At 51.1% G+C, this 23,347-nt stretch overlaps 1 protein-coding gene across 1 annotated transcript; it reads right to left on the bottom strand.

The window, feature by feature from the left end:
* Nucleotides 1-16,161: 16,161 nt before the first annotated feature.
* On the bottom strand, nt 16,162-20,423 carry WFIKKN2 (WAP, follistatin/kazal, immunoglobulin, kunitz and netrin domain containing 2). Its single transcript, XM_065897584.1, has 2 exons — nt 20,262-20,423; nt 16,162-17,682 (listed from the first exon to the last, which is right to left on the bottom strand). Exons 1-2 carry the CDS (start codon nt 20,418-20,420, stop codon nt 16,162-16,164), a joined length of 1,680 nt encoding a protein of 559 aa, XP_065753656.1. The 5' UTR covers nt 20,421-20,423.
* Nucleotides 20,424-23,347: the final 2,924 nt, after the last annotated feature.

The following is a 23,347-nucleotide window of genomic DNA, read 5'->3' as shown; positions in this document are numbered from 1 at the left end:
CTTAACTGGAAGAAAACTGCCTTTTTATAAATGAAGAAAGGCTCAAGTTAACTTTTTCTAAAAATCAAAAGGCAACTGGCCAATAGATACACAATAGAATTTGTAACTATCTGGAACACTAATACATATATTCAGATTTTAAATAATTGAGCTTAATGTAAGTGTGAATATCAGATCTTGGGGATGTGTGTACTGGCAAAAAAAATCTTAGGGAAGTTAAATATTGGTACATATGTTGGTTTGGTGCTGAAAAAGTTAACTCAATTTTATCTTGATTGGTTTCCTGGCACCCCTTAGAAAACCTTAGAAAAGTTTACACCTTAGTCCCTAGTCTTTTTTCCCCCACTGCCGTCACACTTTTGACCCTCTTGTGTGGAGACTTTTAGTTTACAATTTTGATAAGTTAGTTATCTTAAAGGTGTTTTTCCATTTTTTTGTCTTCTATACCTATAGGTACTGTGGCAGCCTCTGAATGGCCCTATCCTGGTGTCCCTTCGTTTCCCATCTTCTAACATCAGGTGTATTGTTAAACCTCCTTTTAATAACTTTAACCTATATTAGATGGCAAATGTAGACCTTGAGTCAAAATGCCTCCTTAAAGATAACACTGTTTACTGTGATTAACTTCTTAGTTTTTGAAGGTGAAACTAAAGTTGCCCTGAATTTAAAGTGTTTTTCTAATGTGTATTGGTGTTAATATCATTCTCGTATGTACCCACATTTTAACTGAGAGATTTAATCTAACAAATCTTCAAGACTTAAGTTATTTTAAAATAAGTCAGTGTAACATACAGAGAAAATAAAGTACAGTTGAGCCTTGAACAGCACGGGGGTTAGGAGGGGCACCCACCCTCCACTCAGCCGAAAATCCATGTGTAACTTATAGTCAGCCCTCCATACCTGCGGTTGTGCATTGAGGATTCCACCAACCGCAGATCATGTAGTATTATAGTACGTGCTACTGAAAAAAATCCACATATAAGTGGACCCACACAGTTCAAGGGTCAACTGTACCTCTTTTTGCACATAACTTAAACTAATGAAGTAAAATGCTGGTTGGAGACCTTCCTACACAAACAGAAAATAGCATAGGTATGGCACATCCAATATATTTCCTTGCCTAGAATACATGCATGTGTCAGAAGCAGGATAACAGTACTCTAGTACAAGATCAGAGGGGAAAAACCTTATTAGAAGACAAGGTTGTAAAATTGCCGTTGCTTAATAAAACCCATTATAGCGTGTCAGTCAGCTGATGCTTTAATCCATTTGGCCCAGGAGGTCACTTTAGATCAGAGTTTTCCCGTTTTTTTGTTATATGAGGAAGATATCGTTGGGTTTTTTTCTTAATTATGTTTTATTGTTTTATTTTTTTAATTATATATTTTTTTGACTGTGCCACACGGCTTGTGGGCTCTCAGTTCCCCGACCAGGGACTGAACCTGGGCCACGGCTTCCAAATCCTAACCACTAGACCACTAGGGAACTCCCACAGGAATGTATCTTCATGTTTAAAGGACCTAGGACCGGGAATTCCCTGGCGGACCTAGGGAATAAAGGACCTAGGACCAATATCTGTGTGCATACAGTTGGAAAATGAGTACAACCCTTGTACTTTTTTAATGTTTTAAATCATTCAGTTAAATACTTATATATCATTTACTATCTGCCATGCACAGTTCTAACCCAGTTTACAGAAGAAGGGCCGAGACACGGCTTGATATTTCATGGCCAGTAAGTGATAGAGTTGGGAACTCTGGTTCCAGAGTTCTTGGTCTTAAGTTCTATGCTTTGTTCCCTCCAACTGGTCGCTCCTCTAATTTGAAGTCAGGGGAATAAGACCATTTTTGATGTATTAGCCACATGACTTGTAGAATCTCTCTACAAGCGTGTTAACGAGAAGGGTCTAGTGGGAGGCTCTTAGCCATTCTCCAGTCATGATGTTTTGAGAGAGATGCTTTGTATTTCCAGTGGCCACAAACTATAGTTACAGGCTATCTGGAAATGTTTTTAGAAATCATGAAGTCATACGAATGCTCTAATTGTTGTTGATTTCCTTAATTCAGCTGTGTTGATTACTTCTCTTATATTGGAACCACTGGATGGTTCCTTCAGATTGAGTAAGAGCTGTAGATTCAGTGGCCCTATTACTTCTAAGTAAAATTGTAAACATTGACCTCCTGGAGCTATTTTCACACACATTCCTTTCCTGTGCTGTTGATAGACGATGTAAGGAAAGGCCAAGTAAACTATCAAAACAGTCTTCAACAATGTGTTTCCAGTTCGTATGATTTAAGTTACGATCTTTGAAAAACGATCTTAAGGCACACCTTTGTAATTCACGATTTCTATATGTATAGATGTTGTGATAACTAGTCTTTTTGCTTTTATTTTTAAACCTTAAGGAAACCAAATGACCTCTTATTTCAAACTGATTCTGAAAGACTTTCTTAAAAAAGATCAATATATTTTGGTTTAAAATAAGAAGTGGTCACATTTTAGAAGCATGTGCTATTATGAATGAACTTATATTCCCTTTATTGTTGCTATTAGTTTTGAACATGTTTAAACTGCACAATAAACAAAACTCAGTTTAAAAATAGCTCAGAAGGGACTTCCCTGGTGGAGCAGTGGTTAAGGATCCGCCTGCCAACGCCAGGGGACATGGGTTCGATCCCCGGTCCGGAAAGATCCCACATGCCGCGGAGCAACTAAGCCCGTGTGCCACAACTACTGAGCCTGTGCTCTAGAGCCTGCGAGCACAACTACTGAAGCCCGCGCGCCTAGAGCCTGTGCTCTGCAACAAGAGAAGCCACCGCAATGAGAAGCCCGTGCGCCTCACCGAAGAGTAGCCCCCGCTCACCACAACTAGAGAAAGCCCGCACAGCAACGAAGACCCAACACAGCCAAAAATAAAATAAATTTAAAAATAATCAATTAATTAAAAAAAAAAAGCTCAGAAGAATTTCTGTAGTTTCTATATGGATTAAATCTTGTTATACTAAGTGCCTACTATTTTGATTTGGGGTTAGTTAGAATTTGATTGGACCAAATATTGCTGAACCACTAGATGGGCTTTTGGAGGTTTAGATTAGGCTAAAAGTCTTGTCAGTAATGGTATTTGACTTGTGAATAGTAAACCTCTACTAACCATTTCTCAATATTTGAGTTTTAAGATTTCTATTTTCGAACACGTGCTTCATACATATAGTCTGTAAGTGGAGCTTTGAGATCATCTTACAATTAGGCAAAACCTTGGGAAAAGAACATTGGGAAGCAGCTCGTGTCTGGAGGCTACTGGAAATTATGGGTCTAATTCCTTCCTTAAGTGTATTATGTAATTTGACTCAGATGGCTCCGTTTCTTCATCTGCAAAGTAAGTACAGTGATATCAGTACACTTCCTGACAGAGTTTTGAGGAAGCCGTCACCTTGCTACGAAGAATTGTAATGTGTTCTTAGGGGCTTACAGTATCTAGAAGCCACGAGGTCCATATTTGTTGTGTCGCCCTTTGAAATCAAAAAAGTAAATGAAGACCATAACTGTCTTTATTATAGTCAACATTTTGTTGTCCAGTCTATTATTTGCATCAACAGAGAATTAAATAAAAATTTTACAGTAATATCGTAAAAGCTATTCTATTCATGTTTCAGTAATCAATACCACTGAGTTTGTTTTCTAGTTCTAAGTCGCTGATAGGGAAACCAGTGTTTCAGCATTCTTTTTTATACGATCAGCAAGTTGATTTAAACCCAGTATACAAGTTGGCGTTCCTTTTGGGGGCAGCCAAAAATGTTTGCTAAAGTGTCCACGCTGCTGTGAAAAGTATTGAAATGGTTGTTCCTAAACAGTACTGCTCAGGAATAGGAGTTGAAATGTAGCTCTGGTGGTAGATGTGTCATGTGGGTAATGGTTCTAGCTTTATTTTAGTGCAGGTAGAAAAGGAGGTTTGCTTTACAGGAGGGAAAAACATTGAGGACTTGGAAGGAAAAACACATTCCTCGTCTGGCATTATGAGCACTTTACTTCACTGATAAAATATGACCAGCGTGCAGAACAGAGAACAGGTGTAAAATATTTTTAGACAAACCTTGGCATATACTGTGGGTCGCATCCCTTCTGTCTATACACTCAAGTGTTTCAAAAATAATTGTGGAAAAGCCACATTTACAAAATAAGCTAGACATTGCTTTTATGGGGGTTTTTTTGTACTAAATGTGAAAGTCAAACATAAACTTCTTTCCCAACCACCAGGTTGCAGCTATTTTTAAAAACTGGCTCTCCACATGCCCTTTGACAGCTCCTGAGTCTCCTTTTCTCTTCCTTCCTTAGTGCTGTTGAGAGAGCTGGGAGAATATGGCACCATAGCCTCCTTTGGAGCGTGAAAGCTAGGTTGTGATATTTCCCCAAACTACATTCTAATTCAAAACAATTTTGTACTTCCTTTAGGCTAGAAAGAAATAGGACAAGCGTAGACACGGTATCCACCTAGCTTGGTTTCAAGCAGATGGGTATAAACTGATGACTACTGGGTGCTGATAGACATGAACACTGGATACTCCTTCTATGAGTGTGGTTTAAGAAGTGGAATCATAGGACCCTAAAATTGTCTCTTTTAATTCAGAGCCCAGATGCCCTGTGACACGGGTTCAGTAGTTCTAGGCACAGTTCCTTTTTCTGTTTTGAACTAAATGCAGGTACTCCTTTCAGATGGCTTTTCCTGGCCGCCCTTCCACCATCCATGGATTCATTTCTAGTAAGGATGAAGGTTGGGTTTTGATTTGTTTTGTAATGATCATATCTGTTCACTGAGAATCCAGATCTGCCTACTGACCTCAGAACTCTTTTCTTAAAAAAGAACACTCCTTGTTTTGTAAACTACCTGTCATTCTTTTTTTTTTTTTTTTTTTTTTGGCCACACCGCTGAATCAGGGATCGATCCCGCACCCCCTGCAGTGGAAGCGTGGAGTCTTAACCACAGGACTGCCAGGGAAGTCCCAATTCGTTTTAAAGCTCTAGACTTCTTTCTGCTAACTCCTTTCTATTTTCAGGAAACATGATGGGGATCCCTAAACCATTTCAATCCAATACTTAAGATAGTTGCAATCCCTGGGCAGCCTTTCTAGAAACTAAGATGTCACCAGAGGCCCTTTAACTAAAGACTTCGAGAACAACCCGGTTTTCACAAGGCTATAAAGGGTTTTGCCTGGAGAAATTTCATCTTTTTGAATCTTACAATAGGTTGGAAAATAGATTGGAAGAAAGGCAGGAAACTTTTTTTTTTTTTTTTTGTAATTTAGGAAGAAATGTTTTTTGGAAGGAGACTCTTGTTTATTATCCGAGCCACAAAAGTTCAAAGAACTTTTCGGGTTCTGTATAAAAGGAACAGAGAGACAAAGGTAAGACCTTATCTCCCCAAGAGCCTCTACCAGAGGAGAAGAGTCTGGTAGCAGGTAGAAAGGAGATTAGGGTATGTCTCCTCTATCTGCCCTTCCTTCACGTGTGGGAAAGGTGAAAGAAGGGTAGAGGAGGGAGCCTGTGTGTGTGAGCCGTGGAACTCATCCTGGAGATCGTTTCCCCGATGGATGCCTTGCAGAAGTTTGGACTTCATAAGAAGCCTCGGAAGCTTATGCTATTTCCCTCATTTACAGAGGGAAGCAGAGTTTGTGACATAGTTACCCCCAGTAGAGTCAGGATTTGAATTGTGGGATTCTGTTTCCAAAGTCCATGCTCCTTAACCATTACACTGCTCCTTTGACCTCCGTAGGAAGGCTTTATGAAAGAGCCACACCTGATTACATAGGAGACAGTATCTATAAACGGCACTTTGTGTCATTTCCCTCCCCACACACCTAGCCTGGCCCTGTAAGTGGTCGTTTGCTCAGCAACTCCAAAATGATGTTAATATCAGCCTTTGCCCGGCACAGTTAGGAAAGGGAAACATGCTGCAGAAACACAATGGGGAGCGGGTTATAAGAGTTTGCAGTTCATGGGCTAGTTTTATGTACCCACTTCCTACCGCTGTCTGGGTGCTCAGATTCTCTGAGAAGTAACTCGAGACATTTCACGCACCTGAAGTCTTTGGTCCTGAGCTTTACTAGTCCTTATGATAGATAGCAAAATGGTCAGGTTGACTCGAGGGTCAGATTCCATTCAAGTCCCTAAATTGTATCAAACAAAGTGAGGTAGCATTTACAACAGCCCCTGTGTTCACCCCCTTAACACATTTATTGACCATCTACTAGGTTAGGAGCTGATGATGACGTATATAAACCTTTAGGACCTTTCCAATGGCTTACACTCTAGCAAACGATAACACACACCGAAATAATCATACACAGGAGAATATGGAGGTATGAACAAAGAAAGGGAGAGATCATGTCCACATGAGGGGTTCTAGACTGGGGAGGAGTAATCAAGTTATGAAGAATGGGTCACCTGGGGAAGCATGGGCTCTCTCAAATTCCCAGCTGCCATGGAGGAAAAACTTGGTCCTGGTTCTTTTTCTTCGTCTGACGTGTCCACAGCGGGAGACTTAGTGCTATAACTCTTAGGAAAAAAAAAAAAAGCAGAGGAAATCTGTCCCTGCTTCCAGTCCATCACTCCGAGGAAAAGCTGCCTTTGACTTTGGACATTGTAATTTTTTTTTCATTGCTCCAAGCGCTGAACAGAAATATTGTGAAAGAGAGGTGGTTTAGAATTTCTTTATTCATGAGACCCAGGGGTGGGATGAGGAGGTCAGGGAAGAATTCCAAGGAAGAAGTAGTGGTAGTGAGGGAGGGGAAGTACAGGAGGGGCAGCTCCAGTTCCTATCCCAGTTTCAGTTTAAATGCTTATCTTAAAGACCTCCTCAGGCTAGAAGCTCCCTCTAGGGGTCATCTCATTTGTTTTCCTACCTTTAGAGACAAAACCTCTTTCTGTTTTTGTAATTATCAGGGTTCACAGCAGATGGTACCCTTCCAGAAGTTGGTGTCGGTGGAATCTGTGTGTGTGTGTTCACTGCAGAAATTCAGACACCCACAGCTCACTCCCACTTGCGGTACCCATCACCACATTCTACTTCTGGCCAAGGTTACTATCTTTTCAGAGCTCAGCTGTTCAGCTTTCCAGTTTGGCTTTTTCGATGCTTATAATATCTTCCAGTTTGAGCATAAATCAAAAAAAGGACTTTGGCAGGGAAGCTTTGTAACGTCTAAGCAAGAAATTGACAGCCACAAATACCTTTTCCCCTGGGTCACTTTCCCTGAGCAATGCTTTTCTAGAGTCTCCTCTAAGTTTCCCTTGCGGCTGAGCACTCTGTCATCTACTGAAAATACTGCCACACGCTGGCCAAGCCCCTTCTCGTGACCTGGGACTGTTCAGAGAGCATCACTGTTCTTTATGAGACGTGGATCTTGCATTGGAACAGAAAACATCAGTGTCTGATCCCTGTCTCACCCCAACTTCACCAGTAGGGATAGAGGTCTAGGCACCACAGATTTGTCTCCAGACTCCTTGCTATAGAAGCAAGAATGTTCTATAGCAGTGTAGGGGTTTCATTAAGCCTCCAAGTAAAATTACTCCTGGTAACGCTGTACAGGAAAAGAGTATGGGCCTTGGGGTCAGACTTCGAATTGAATCCCAAACTCACCCTCGTGTAGCTGTGCCCCGTTGAACTTATTCAGCCTCAGATTTCTTATCTGAGAAAGCCCGCTTGTTACATTTAGTGTGAGGACCGTGTAAGGGACATGAAGCACTGAGCGTAATCCTCTTCCCCACAGGGGATAACCTGACCTCTCTCGACTCTTCTGTGAGAGGGGCTTGCATCCCCATCTCGTTCTGTCTCTCGGCCTGTGGCTTAGCCTTAAGGGCATGTGACCAGCATATTTAGGGGAGGTCAGCTGGCCTTAAACATGCCTTTTCATGAGAATTCTACGCAGTGAAACTTCCTGGTGGATTAGCAGGGAGAAAGGAGGAAGCAGAAGAGAAAACTGTACTTCACTGTTCTTGAATCTGTGGTGGAATATCTTATACATGTGGTTAAATACATGGGATTTGGAGTCACATGGACCAACCTAAGCTTGGATTCCTGCTTGGCCAGGGGCCTTCGGCAGATTATTCAATCTCTCTGAGCCTCAGTTTCATCATCTCTGAAATGGAGAGAATATTAAATGGAGGTGAATGACATACACACCACAGGTGTGTAAATATTCAATGAGATAGTGTATGTCGAGCGCATATTAGGTGCTGCCGGCTATTAGTAATGAAAATTATTAGCCCTGCCATCAGGGCGTCTAGGTGGTAAAGAACGGGTATCTTCCATGAGGCTGGAGATGGGGATGGGTTGCCATCTGTGTAAGTCTCACTGAAGCTGCATCCCGCTCATCCATGAACACCAGCTTTTCCTCTTATTAGGGTCACAGGGTGAAATTGTTGGTTGTGATGACTGAGAGGATTACTTTGAGTCTGAGTTACTGGTCACACCAAAACTCTGAGGCTGTTTCCCCTTTTATTCTGTTGGCCTTTTTGGTGCATTGAGATGGGGAGTGGTGCTTGAAATAAAGGGTAAGAACTCAGCTCCAGGGACTTCCCTGGTGGCGCAGTTGCCAACGCAGGGGACATGGGTTTGAGCCCTTGTCTAGGAAGATCCCACATGCCGCGGAGCAACTAAGCCTGTGCGCCACAACTACTGAAGCCTGCGCACCTAGAGCCCATGCTCCACAACAAGAGAAGCCACCGCAATAAGCCCACGCACGGCAATGAAGAGCAGTGCCCGCTCGCCGCGACTAGAGAAAGCCTGCATGCAGCAACGAAGACCCAACACAGCCAAAAATAAAAATATAATAAAATAAAATTTTAAAGAAAGAACTCAGCTCTACACGTGGAGGTATGAACCATCTCTACCTCATTACTACACTTGTCTCCGCTTGCGTCCAACCACCCAACCCAGAGTGTGTGCCTCTCTTTCCCTTCCTCTCGCTTCTCTCCTTTCTGGCTACCCTTATCCTGGACTCTTCCTTTGTCAGCAAAGGAGACTGCATCTGTTCTTACTTTGCTGTCCAAGAGCAGCTTTGGGGAGAGGAACCTGTTCTCATCTGGTTCTTTCCAGCTACAGGTGGGAATATGCAACAGCAATTATTCCCAACCAGCTGGAGCAATCAGGCCCAGGGCCGACTACTACTGGAGAGGCACTATGAAAACCATTATTATTCCGTTTTATAGATGAAGATGCTGAGGCACGAGAGGTTAACTTACCCAAAGTCACAGAGCCAGTATTTGAGCCCAGGTAGTTTGACTCAAGAGCCCATGCTCTGCCATGACTCTGGCCTTTCCTCACGGCCACTCACCCTGTATACCAGGGAAATTTGGGGGCCTTAAGGCCTAAAACATCTGGTGCCTCTCTGTAAAGTCTTCGGCAATGACCATAACAAACAAATTAATTCTTAGCCCTTTATTCAGCACTTCCACAGACGTCTCTGAAGAGCTGTGGATCACCTGGCCCACTAGTGACAGCACTTTCACAATTGTTGTGGGCGCTGTGCCATGCCATGAGAGGATTTGACCTGTAGCCCCTACTGTCTCCCTCCCATCAGCAGCCTGTCTGTCATACTTAGCTAAAAGTTTGGTAAACTCATCTTCCCCTGAGTGCCACAACTGTTGGGTCTTGGTGTGTGTGTACTCATTTGTGTACCTCTTTAGGAAATCTGGGCTATTGAGAAAGGCCATCAAGAACTTTATCTGCAAGAAGGCTTAACAGAAGCCTTCTGGGAGAAAAGATGAGGGGATTTTTCTGAGGCTGAGATTAGAGTCTAGAGACAGTAGGGCAATTCCAAAAGCCCTTGTGGCAGTAGGATCCATGAGACCAAAACCAGGAACAGGAATTCCTGGAGTCCTTGGCAGGGCAGGAGCGTAGAGTCAGGGCCCGCACCCTTACACAAGATCTCTACCGGAGAAAACAAGAATGAACGGTTTAATCCTTTGTGACAGGGCTATCCAACAGAATTTTCTGTGATGATGGAAATATTCTATGTCTGTGTTGTTCAATATGGCAGCCACTAAGTTACATGAAATGTGACACTTGGACTACAGCTAGGGGGGCTGAGGAACTGAATTTAAACACTTGATTTCCTATGAATTTACTTACATGAATTCAATACTAACTATTGGATGGTGCAGCTTTGTGACTTTCTGTACAGCCTTGGCACTCCTGGAGGTCAGGGACCAGTTAGAAAGGGTGCTTGTGGATGTTCAGGCGGGGAACGGCCATTTGGGGCCCTCAGGCTTTAGCTGAAATGGTTAAAATACATATGTTACCCTGGAAAGAATATGGCCACTATAGTCAGTCCTAGGTTTGAATCCTGGCTCTTCCATCTATTAGCCTCATGACCTTGGGCAAGTTTCCTTTAAACATTTAGATTCAGATTGAGCATCTGTAAAACAGGGACAACAATACCTCTGAGGTCATCTCTTCCTCCCTAAGGCCTGTAGGGCTTGCTTCATTCAGTCATTCGTTCATTCCACAAACATCCGTTGAAACCCTCTATGGTCATGTCTTGTGCTGTGAACAAGGCCCTCTTGAACATTGCTGCCTGGGGTGGGGTCTGTCACACGGTGAAATGGTAAAAGATGTAGCTGAGAGAAGGTTGTGAGGATTAAACTGGGCAACATTCTGTAAAGTGCCTGATCAGAGTTGTTCACACTCGGGAATTCCCTGGCAGTCCAGTGGTTAGGACTCAGCGCTTTCACGGCCAGGAGCCTGGCTTTTGATCCCTGGTCAGGGAACTGAGATCCCACAAGCCCCACGGTGCGGCCAAAACAAATGTGGTCCCAGGAGAGCAGCATTAGCAGAACCTGGAAACTTAAAAAAAAAAAAGAGTTGTTCACCCTGAAATGCCCATCCGCTCTCTTCTGGCACTGGGCTCCTCCCCTGCTGGGGTTCCTCACCACTTCCCCAGGCCCTGTCTCTACTTCCTGGCTGTTCACACAGGAAGGAGACAAAACTGTCACCATCCTCTGCTAGAACTGGGTGTGTCCCTCACACCAAGACAGAAAACAAATGATCAGGGTGGGTATATCTTCATCCTGCCAGGTCTCTAGCCGTATCCCGAAGACTTGAAAAGGACAAGAGACACACCCAAGTACCTCACCTCACCCCAACAGACGTGCTGGAAAGAGGCCCTACCTCTGGGAGGGTCCAGTCCAGGAAGCACTGGAGATGCAGCCTATTCTCCCCTTGTCTGGGTGTCCAGGGTGTTGCTGGAGACCTGGATGTCAGAGTTTCACGTCCTGGGGTAAGCTGGGGTGGGACACAGAGACTCCAGCCCAACCCCGAAATAGGAGCCAGAGAGGCGGGAAGGAGAGGGTGGTGGACTGCCCACCTGCCTGCCCTACCCGCTCCCTCAGGGCAGTGCTAGCTAGGGGGTTAGGCTTCCTTCCTCCTGACAGCTTGAGTGTCACTTGACCTCAGGGCACATTCCAGAATGAGGCCACAGCCAAGAATAGGACCCAGGAACCCTATCCTCCATCCTGCCTATATTAATCACACACTCCCAGAGCAGGAGGGAGACTTCAGACTCCTTGGGGAGGTGGAAGGAGAAGGAGAGAGTATCAGGAAGTGGAGCTGGGCAAAAGGAAGGAAGACCCCAAAGGAGCCCTTCACAGCCCTGTGGTCTCCAGTGCAACGCGCGACCCTTGGTCCCGGGACCATTTGTTCATCCAGCGAATCCCCCTGGATCTCTGCAAGCTGGGCCCACAGGCCTCCCAGAGCCCTAAGCAGTGGCTCTGGCCGGGTATCAGTGCAAGTGCAGAGGGAGATGGAGACTTGGAGAAGAGTGTGTGGCCTGGGCACAGCGGAGGCTCCCCAAGGAGCTGAGTCTTGACGGATGAGCAGGCTCAGGCGTCTAGGCCATGACGGCTCACGTGTGTGCTAGAAATACCGTGTGACACGTCACCTCATAGGCATGGGGCGGCGTGCGTGTGGCTGACGGGAGACAGGCTCTTTGGAGACATTTGGGGTCCTGATGGGATTCCACACTGCCCAGCCCAGAGCCGCGCGCGCGCGCGTGTGTGTGCGTGTGCGTGTGTGTGTGTGTGTGTGTGTGTGTGTGTGGCATGCTGGGAGAAATAGCATAGCGTGAGCATTAAGACCCTAGAAGTCAGACTGCTTAGGTTCAAATCTCGGCTCTGCCACTTAGCGGCTGGGTGATCTTGGACAAGCTTCTCATCTCCTCTAGCCTCAGTTTTCCCACCTACAAAAGAGCATTCTGTCTCCCACAGGCGTGACGGAGATGACAAGAGCTGACATCTGCCCTGCAGTAGGCGCCCACTCAACGTTGATGCTATAGCAGGATGGTGGGACACAGGGCGGAGTCCTCAGGAAATCGCCATGTAGCTGTATTTATCCGCCCCCTTCACTCATGAGGTTCCGCCCCCGGTCCCCGCTCTCTGGCCGCACTGTCCAGGGGTGACATCAGAGTATGGGGCAGTGTGTCGTTGGAGGCTGGAGGGGCTGGGGGACTCAGAGGGTGGAAAAAGCCAAGCCGTCCTGCCCCTGTCTTGTCCTCCTCCAAGCGGAGGCCTCAGAGCTGGTCTGGAGACAGTCGGTGCCAGAACGAGCCTATGAAGGCAGACAGAGAGCTGGGGTAGAGGTGGAGAGAGGGAGATAACAGACACGAGCAGGGGAGGAGCGAGCCAGGAAAGCAGGTGAGTCTGACCTCGACCGGAAGGAGGGCTCAATCCCCCTGTATCCTGGGGCCAAATCTCCCAGACTGGGTAGGCTGGGCCTCCCTAGGTCACCTGGCAACCAGGCCCTGGGAATTCAGTTCAGCCTGCACTCAGCACCTCCCAGAAGCCAGTTACTACGTAAGGCCTGGGTGACAGAGAGAGCCACAGACTTGGTTTCAAGGACAGAAAATAAACGCCATGGGGCAGGCCCACAACGATCATTGATACTATATCACCCTTTCCCCAAGTACCCATATTTTCCAAATCCCAAATCAACCTATGCGGGGTGGTCAGTTTGGGATGTATTCCGAGCAGCAGAATACAACATTTGAAGCTGCGTGGTCACTGAGCCTATGAAACCTGAGGTCTGGACGGAAGGGCGAGGGGAGGAGAGCAGTCCTGGGGGACTGCTCTCAGCCAGGGAGCTGCTGAGGGCGCAGAGGGGGCCCGGGGGCAGCCATCTGTGCCAGGTTCTGTTTCCTAGGCTTTTCAGTTTGACACAGTTAATAGGGTCGAGCACCCCAAGTCTCCATGAAGTGCTCTGTCTTACAGATGAGGAAACTGAGGCTCAGAGAGATGGCAGATATGTGTCAGAGCCCAAATCCAGCCCTAGGTGTGTCTGACTCCACAGGCTGGGCCTTCCCACCCTGCCGAGCTGGGGATGGAGTGTGACAGGGACCCCAAGTCTGCAGCTGTGTGTGGCCAGGGCCTGAGATCAGATCCCCTGAGCCTCACACCTCCGCCGAGTAGCCACAGGGCTCAGCCTCGCATCTATGCAAGTGGAGGGAAGAGGGGAGGTGACAGGTGCTGGCATGTGGGCTCTCAGGTGATGTGCTACTTACTGGGGCACCTCAGCCTAGAAGCAGGTGCAACAGTGTGTCCCCACTCTGAGGAAAGGTAAGGAATCACTCCCTGGTTCCTGGACCTGGGAGGGGCAGGGCCTGTGGCTGGTTGCTCACACCTTCTTGTTTAAGTTCTGTGTTCAGCATTTTCCCGGTGGTGACTCGAGAAGCTCCCACTCCTCTGGCCTCTCTTCTCTCTCAGGGAGGAGCTTGTCTTCTCCAACCTGGCCCCTCCTTATTGCAGGGAATTATCTCTAAGGAGGGAGCTGGGCCTGGATTCCTCCTTGGGGCTATGGCCCGGGAAGACCAGGGAAGTGGACAGGGGTCAGGTGTCCCTCGTGCTTAGCTGGCTCCCAGCCTAGGGAACAGACAAGCTGGGAGCATGCCCTGGCTGAACACATCTCCGGGGAGGGGAGCGGCCAGGAGCCCCTGGCACCAAAGGTGCTGCTGCCTCAGCCTGGGAACCCAGCCACGCGCTCTGAGCACCCAGGGCTTTGGGACCAAGCCTCACCCAGAGGCCCCCTAGGGAGTAACAGCAGGACAGCAGCATGGCCCCCTGCCCACTCCTGTCTCTTCCACCTTCATGCCCCTGAACTGACCATCAGTGCTGGGGTCTGGAGTCTGCCCTGGCCCACCGTGCTGTTGTGATGGGGCAGGGGACCGAGATACGAGGCAGAACACCTGGGCCTACACCCTGTGCCTTCCTGCCCGTGTTCCTGGGTGAGTTACCTGGCCTCTCTGGCCTCGGCTCTCCTGCGTCTAATGTACAGAGCTGGGGTTGGCGCCACAGTAAGAAGTCCCTTTATCACCTAAACAGGATCCAGGTGGACAGACTAACCCCCCCACCCCCCAGCTCCCCCCTCAACCCGCCAACCACCAGGTCACCAAAGAAACAACACTACCCACCCCCCCGTCCCGCCCACATTAGCCCAAACGAACCACACAAGAAGGGCTGTTGATACTCGGAGCTTTTAATTGGTTTCTTTCCCCCTACCTTTGAGGAAGAAACAAAAATGCCCCACAAAGACCTTCTTCAGCTATGGAAGGGCATGGGCAGAATGAAGGGCTGAGGAGGGAATGGGGGTAGAGGAAGAGCTGACGGTGGGTTTCCCCAAAACTTCCTAGTGGTGTGGTGGCAGACCTGCACAGGAAGTCCAGAAACAGAAGTCACCGACAAGCTGCCGCACACCCAACCAGCCCTCCCAGGCCACACCTAGAGCCTCTCTCCGGGTCCCTGCGGCTCCCAAGGCCACCACCAGATGGGAGTATCGAGCAACATTCCTTTTCCTTCCCAGGCCTGCCTCCCCTCTTCCCTCCTCTCTTATTCCTTCACCAACCCCCTCCCCTGCCTGCTTTTCCTCTTCCTTTATTTCTCTTCCCACCAAAACAGATCCTGGGGCTTCTATCTGCTTTATGTCCAAGGAAGCCAGAGGCAGCTGAAAGCACGCTGTCTGTTAAAAATGGGATTTTTGACAGCGGGGAGAGCCAGCCATTGGTCTGCTTCTGGGGGAGCCCTGGGGTCTGGACATTTGTGTTCATTTGCTATGAGCTGGGCAGTGACTAACATCTCTCTGCGGTCCTAGCACCTGGCACCCAGTAAGTATCCGGAAAATGTCCACTGAGTTGGATTGAACAGAACTGAATCAATAAATCAACAATCAATAAACCAATCAATAAAGCCAAGGGAGAAGAAACATGAGAAACATGTGTTCTTCACCACATGTGCTGTGGTGGCCTCAGAGACTGCCAGGCCAACTTCACCGAAGCACAGGCTGACCACCACCCAAAGGCACCCGCCCGGCAGCCTCCACTCAGGGCAAGCCTCCCGATTCTCACTTCCCACAATCCCCCCATGAAGTGGTTTCTGCTCATAGCGCTCTGGGGGGCTGTGGGAAATTTGTCCCATCAGTTCCCGGGCCCTCCTTTCCATCCCCACCTACTTCTTTTGCAAACCAATTCATTCTACTATTCCTGTGACCATCGTGCAGCCTCCATCTCTAGAATCCTGGCTGGGAGGTTGGCTAGGGGCAGGGAGGCTGGGAGAGCCAGGGGAGGGAGTGGCCAGCCAAGAGAAGCTAAGAAGGCCAGAGCAGACTGGTCGTTAGGAATAACCTGCAGGTGTCTGTTGACTTCTCCTTTTGTCCCCCACAGCTAAAAAGACACCCCCTCTTTATTGAATTCAAAGAATAGAAGTTGGTCTAAGACCCTCGGGTGGCTTTTTTCTTTTCTTTTTTTTAACATCTTTATTGGAGTATAATTGCTTTACAATGGTGTGTTAGTTTCTGCTGTGTAACAAAGTGAGTCAGCTATACATATATCCCCGTATCTCCTCCCTCTTGCGTGTCCCTCCCACCCTCCCTATCCCACCCCTCTAAGGTGGACACAAAGCACAGAGCTGATCTCTCTGTGCTATGCGGCTGCTTCCCACTAGCTGTCTGTTTTACACTTGGTAGTGTGTATACGTCCATGCGGCGGCTTTTTTCGGATGCGTTGATTGATATTCCCCTGCTGGCCTAAGACCATCTAATCTGACCTTGCCCAGTTTGCTGACTGAGGGGTGCTGGGGATGGGTCAATGGAGGAAGGTCAGGGACAGGGCTGGGGAGGGGCGGAGGGCCTCACTGCAAGCCTGGGAACTCCTTGAGGACGTCACAAGTTTTCTTGTGCATGACCTCGCGCAGCTTCCGAACCCGCCGGGTGCTCGAGGCCCCCACGAAGCTGTCGGGCCGCAGCATGGCCATGCCGCCGTCCACCTCACCCATGATGATGAGCGGCATCTCGCCCACCGTCACGTTGGGGCAGGGGCAGGTCCAGTCCACATGGAGCAGAGTGACCTCCAGCGGCTCCCGGCCCAGGAACTTGAGGCCCATCTTCTCATCCTTTAGGACCTCGTCCACAGTCACCAGGGCGCGACCTGAGTCGGGCTCCTCTGTCAGCTCAGAGATTCGGCCCAAGATGACAAAGTCGCTCCGACAGAAGCTGGTGACGAGCTTCTGCCTTGGCTTGCAGGCCCGGCAGCGCTGGTTCCCCCGAGGGAAGGGGCAGGACTCCTCGCAGGCCTCGCGGCTCTCAAAGTTGTTGCCGTTGCCCTCGCAGCCGCCATAGACAAAGGACTGGCACTGGCCCGTCTGGCTGTTGTAGGCCCAGCGGGGCTCGTAGGACTTGCAGGGCCCCTGCAGGGGGGGGAGGCTGCACACGGCCAGCGGCCCGCTCACGCAGGCCAGCACGCAGGCCTCGTAGGTCTCAAAGTGGTTGCGGTTGCGGTGGCAGTGGCCGAAGGTGAAGGTCAGGCAGCTGTTGGCCTGGGCGTCGAAGTACCAGCGGGTCTGCTCCTCGCCGCAGTCCTCACTGTCGGGGGGCTTCAGGCACTCGGCTGCGGGGAAGGCGGTGCCGTTCGGGCTGCTCTCCTCGGTGGCCGAAGGCCGACCCCCCCGGACCACCGACAGCGGGAAGTCAGCACGCAGGACGCCGGCGGCGTTGCGGGCCGTGCAGGTGTAGATGCCGGCGTCCTGGGGCTGGGCGCTGTAGATGACCAGCTGGGCGATGTTGGTGACCGCCACGTTGCCGCGCACGTGGTTGGGCCTCATGACCACGTTCTCCCGATCCTCCAGCTGCTTCTCCCAGGTGATCTCGGGCCGGGGCCGGCCCACCACATCACAAAGGAAGCTCACTGTCTCACCCACAGTGACCGACTGGTGCGCGGGGTAGTTGAGCAGAGCTGGGGCCGCTGTGTCCAGCCCAGGGGTCTCTGGGGGGGCCGTGGTGGGGTGCACGGTGGTTTCGGGTGGTGGGGGGCTGGTGTTGGGCCAGGTGAAGTGATAGCGGCAGGTGACGACAGCCAGTGTGATGCCCTTGGAGCAGGCCTCGGCGTCCATGTAGCAGCGGTTATAGTAGGTGAGGCCGTCGGAGGCACAGGTGAAACTGGGCTCCTTCTCACAGCGGTCTCTGCACTTGCACACGGGCTGGCCGTCCCAGATGTCACATTCGGAGCCCTGCTGCAGACACATGAAATGGTCGCACGTGGCCTCCTTGGGCATGCCCACGGGGCCCTTCTTCCCCTTCACGTCCATGTAGCGGGCCGCCACACAGCTCTTGGTCCCACACACGTTGGGGCAGCACTTCTCATAGGTCTCACACTCCTGGGGAGAGCCAGATGGAGAGGTCTGAGCAAGGAGGAGAAGGAAGAGAACACAGGCTTCCCCCCACCCTCCCCCATGGTCTCCAGGGAAGGGAACTAATAGGTGCTCACCTACCATGAGAAAACCATTTCGATAATACTAATAGCTAATGTATTCACCCACTATTTGCCCAGCCTTCTTCTAAGAACATTTATATCTGTCAGCTTATCTAATGCTCATCACAATGGGTACAGCCATCATTCTCACTTCACAGGTAATGATCACTGAGGCACAGAGAGACTAGGTAACTTGCCCAAGGTCACACAGCTAGCAGTGTGGGAAGAGGAAGGTCACATACTGTAAGAGGGAAAGTCTTCCTACTACCATGAGATGAGATGAGGATACAGAAACTAAGAGAGGAGCCGCTCAAGTCCACAGAGCTGGGAAGTGGTGGGAAAGGGCTTCAAGCTCCAGGTGGATGGGACTCTGATGAGGTATTTTTCTTCTACATCATATCGTTACCGCCACGAGGTGTCGACTGGAACAAACGAGCCTGCCTTTTTTTGTCTCTTCCAATGGGGATGCCCTGGCCAAATGCTAAGAAGGAAAAGTCGGACACCACTGGGACAGCTATTCAAGGCTGTCCACATACAGATTAGGAACGGCAGCTCTGATGCTGGCCCATGTTCATCCAAAGCCTAGAGGAAGGGCAGGCAGGACAGCCCCAGGACACCAGGTCTGGCCACTGTGGGCTGTGCCAGTTCCAACCTGTGGGACATCGCACGGGGAAATCCACGGGGAAAAAAAGTCCCTTTGTGTGGCAAAGGTCAGCAAGGCCATCAGTGAGGACTTGCCAGGCTGTGTAATTCCCTCTGATTCTCTGTGGATCCACATACGGCATTAGTTTAATTCCTCAAAATTAGCAACACGCTCTGGGGCCGACACAAACAAGGATTTCACGTGGTGTTTTCGCTGGGATGTGGGCAATGCCCCTAATCCTGAGCCCTGCTCGTGGCTCTGGGAGCTGCTCACCACCGGGGCTGGCCTCGTGCGGCTCCAACTTTCCCTTCAGCCCCTGCGACATTCCACATCAACTAAGGGCTACGTGGAGCCTGCCTGCCCGACTTGTTTACTGTTTTCCCCTCTCGGCTCAGAATGGGGACTTTGTTTTGCAGCCCTTGCTTGGCATAGGCTTCTAGGCCACACCAGGGAGGCTCTGGGACAGGGATGGACAGATCTCAGAGCTGGGGTCTGCAGGAGAGGGACCCAGTGAGAGGGTGAGAGGAAGAGGGGGCTGAGTAGCAGAGAACCTGCTCCTTGCCGGAGGGCCCTTCAATTCCTTAAAGACTCTGGCCCCGGAAGCTCCTTCAGGACTCAGAGGTCCAGGAAAGCCTGGGTCCCTGGGGACCAGGGGAAGGTATTTCTGGGCACAGAAAACCTGGAGGGAATTTTTAGAACAGTTTTTGCTTAAGGGCTCAGAACATACCCATAGGCTGTCCATATCCCCAGCCCCATGGAGGTGCCTTCTCCCCAAGACACACAGAATCAGCCAGAGTCTCACCGTCTCCGAGCCACACCTGATTTATCAGGCCAGCCTGTGCCAGTGAAACAGCCTTGCCCGCAAATGTGGCCAACAAACAGCACGACCTCAGCCGGATGGGGACGCTCTGCCACCCCTCCCTAGTCCTTACCTTCCTTTCCCTCGCCTCCGCCACTGCTCCTGCCAGTGAGAGGCCTGGATCGTCCCGTGGGCACTGTGAGGGACAGGCCGCTCTCCCCAGGGCCAGCCTATGCTCTCGTAGGTTACATGCATTCGGCAGAGGGAGCCTCATGGTCTCCCATGGTCCCTGGTGATGACCAACCCAGCCCGAGCCCCAGGAGCTGCCAGACTGGCAGGACGTACCTCTGCCCAGGCAGGTGTCAGGTACCAACAGGCGCTTCACCCCATGGGGAAGTGACAGGAACAGCCCTTGGGCTCAGGAGCTGGGGGGGAATTGCCCTAGAACCAGGCCTGCCCTGAGTGCTGGGAGGCGCGAGGGATTTGGCAAGTTGAAACCTAGTCTACGTGCCCCCCTACGGACACCCAGAGAGTCTGTTCAGATCCACTCCTGCCCACCCTCCCCATCAGCCTGCTCTGATCTCAGGGTCAGGGTCCAAACCCCCGGGGACGTGGCCCAGAGGCCGGATGAAGCCTCAGCTCTGTGGTCAGATGGCTGCGGGGTGCAGGCCCACCCTCCCCTCCCTGGCCATGGAGTCTTGCTCTGCCTATTGCAGGGTCCTGAGTTCCACTCTCACCTGTCGACAGGCCGCGGGTGGGTCACGCCAGTCTCTCTGATGTGCCTGGCATAGTGCTGGCTCAGAGCAGCCCTCAGCAGACATGAGACCAGGAATCCGAAGATTCCCAGCCCCTGAGAAACTCTGACATCACGCCCACCTCTTCTTCCAGGCCTCGAAGTTAGACAGACATCACACCCTGTTTATCTCCATGTGGCCCGGGACTGGGCTCCTTCACGTTCCAAGTCGTTCCCACCACCCAGCTCCCACTCTCCCTCACTAACAAGACCACGTGGCCTGTCTCAGGCTTCCGGATTCACACTCACCTGGTCCGTCTCACACTCCCGCTTGCAGGTGCTCTGGGCATCCACCCAGAGGTTGGGGTTCATGTCGTTGGGGCAGATGCCAGCATGAGAGTATCGGATGGGCGGCAGTGCCAGGCCTCGCGGGGGCGCCCCCAGCAGCAGCAGCAGCAGCGCTGCCATCTGTCCCCAGCAGGACCGGGAACAGCAGCACCCCGGGGCCCGCATGGTGGGGTCTGCGGCGCCCAGAGACCTCCCCTGAGACGGCGCCAGGGCTGGGGCCCCCAGGGCCTTGTGCTCTTCGGGGGGCTGCAGACACCTGCCCTGCCCACCCCAGCGGGCCTCCTCGCCGCTGCTAGGGCTGCAGCTGCCGAGGCTGCCTCCACCAGGTCCGTGGAGCCCGCCGGGCTGTGCAGCCTCAGATGAAGGGGGCTCCCTCTCCGGAGTGTGGAGGGAGAGGAGCTGCACAGGGGCCAGAGCCTGGATTTATGTCCTGGGCGCGCCACCCGACTGGGAGCAAGCTAACCTGACGCCTGTCACAGGCAGGCTGCCGGCTCCTCTGTCCTGGGGCTGATCACAGACTTGTTGCAGAAGAGGAAAAAAAAGCTGGAAGCAGTTTAGGCGGCGTATCTGGCACGGTGGGACACCTGCTTGTTTTTGACTCCAGGAGGCCTTTAACCCCTTCAGGGGCCAGAAATGGCATGTGCTTTGGGGGAGCTGGCTCCGGGACACGCAAGCTCACTGTACTGCATGAAGAGGCTTGCTTCCCTTCCCCCCACCTCTCGGCCGGGCCCCCTCCTCCCCTTGGCCACCTCCGAAGAACACACACTCGCTTGTTACAAGGAGGGACCTGCAGCCGCAGGGTTAGCATCGCCGGCCCGATAGTGCATCTGAGAGCAAATGACGTGGAAAAACAACAAGTTCACGGCCATTCCAGGGCGGGCCTGAGCAGCCTGTGTGCTGTGTAAGCTGACTCCCACCCCAGCACCAGGTCCCAGGGTGGGGGGCGCGCGGACAGCTCCCTATCTCTCTGTCCCGGCAGTTTGCATCTCAAGTTCCAACTTCGGGGAATTTTCCCCAAATCATTCCAGAGACACATACCAGATATGCTCCGGCTCCCCCGGCTCGGGGACGAATCACATTCCTACTGCTCGACGACACACTCGCGGCTCCAAGAGAACCTATGTGGTCACAGTGTCTTGGGACAGCGCTGGGCAGCCCAGCCGCCTCGCCAACGACCATGAAGTCTGCACTCAGGGAGTGCCAGTCAGCTCTCGTCCCCCTGATTTACTTTACGAAGGAGAAGGTCACGCCCGGTGAGCAGCGGTAGGACCACTAATTGTTGATATTTACTGGGGCCTTAATGTGTGCCAGGCTGTGTGTATTGTCTCATTTAATCCTCACAACAAACTGTACCTCCATTTTAGATTTGAGGAAAAGACACACAGAGAGGGTAAGCCACTTGCCCCGTGTCACACAGCTACGCGACCCCACCATTAATGCAGGGACACCAGCTTGCGGGGCCTTTGGAGAGCACCCCTCCCCACCCAGCTGGCAAAACTGCTGTCAATGTGCGGCCCCAACTCTGGTCTTTACAGGCTGGACAAGAAGTTTGTGAAACATCAAGGGCTATATCTGTGGAGGGGACAGGAAAAGAGCCAGAGCCTGCCATGGAATGGGGAAGAGAGAGATACCTTTTCAAGACCAACTGCAAAGGATGTGGGGAGCAGGAACCGAGCTGCTATGTCCCAGGGGCAGTCGATGGGGTGGGGCCCCAGTTATTTCACAGATGGGGAAACTGAGTGCCGAGCCCTGACCTACTCTCCCCCTCCGGCTAGACCTCACCCTCCAGTTGGCCTGTGAAAGGGCAGCGACCCTCTTGCCACCCTGCAGACTTTGCTTCTTCCTCGTGGGCGGCGTGTTGCCTCCTCCCTGCCTGAGCCAATTCCTTCCCGTCGTGTGGGTCATTCTGCAAGATCTGTCTTTTCTGCTTATGTCAAAGAGTTAATGAAGGGTGTCAGATCCTAATCCCCTAAATTATTGGAATAAACTTCCCTCCGAGGCCGGTCCCAGTAATGAAGCCAGACAGCGGGCGGCGCCGGCTGCTTTGAATTCCCTGTAATTTCATAAACCCGTGTTCCAGCTGCCCAGAGTCGGGCCTCTGCACAGCACTTGATGAACGTGGTTTGTGCAGCCTCCTTGGATATCACAAAGGGAAATGGACAGTGACACATTTCTGAGCAGGACTTAGAAAAATTGTCATAGCACCATTACATGAGACAGGTATCCGGGGAGAGGAGGCTGATTTCTGGGGAGTCACTTGAGACCATTAGGAAGCGGGTGAGCAGGGAGGGGTAGAGACCAGAGGTGGTGGGGGGGGGGGTCGGAAAAGCAGGGAACCTTGTCCATCCTACCCGATCCTCCGCCCAGTTTGATCCTGTCGAGAGCCATGGGCCTCTCCCTGCCCGGGCCCCACTCCTGGCCATTCTGCTCTGAGAACTCTCAAAACAGCACTGGGGAAGAAGGGGCCCTAGAACACTCAGCTCTCCCTCTCAGCCCTTCCAAGTCTCCCACCAAAACACAGCTCAGAATAATAAATAACATCTGATCAGGGCTTGGCGCCTACACAGCGCTTTCACCTACATCGTCGCACTGACCCTCACGCCAGCTCCGGAGGGAGAGAGAGGAAACCGAGTCACAGAGAGGTTAGGTGGGGCTGCCTGGGGCCCCCGAGGCTCACGCCTCCCCTCTCTGACCCCTGTCCTGTGCTCTTCACACAACCCCGTGCAAGCTTCCGGCCCCTCCAGAAAGGCCCCCGCTGGCTGCCCCACCAGCCCAGCTTGTTTATAAGCTGTTCTGGGAGTGCTTTGAAGTCTTCTCCTCCTGGGCCCTCCCTCCCACGGTCCCTGGATCTGGCTCCCTCTGACTCTGTCTCCCTCACTCTCTTCTCTGGAGGGTGGCATGGAACCCACGCTCACCAACTCCCCGGGACCAAAGGAGGGGTCAGCTGTCCGTTCCCACCTACGCAGGCCTCTGGGGAATGGTGATGGGCTGGGTCAGCCTGAGCAGGGGCCTGAACTTGGGGGTTTCCCCTGCTTTTCACCCTCCCC

Source organism: Phocoena phocoena, chromosome 19, assembly GCF_963924675.1.
Source record: "Phocoena phocoena chromosome 19, mPhoPho1.1, whole genome shotgun sequence".
NCBI classification, from domain to species: Eukaryota; Metazoa; Chordata; class Mammalia; order Artiodactyla; family Phocoenidae; genus Phocoena; species Phocoena phocoena.
This window is presented reverse-complemented; position numbering and strand designations above follow the sequence as displayed.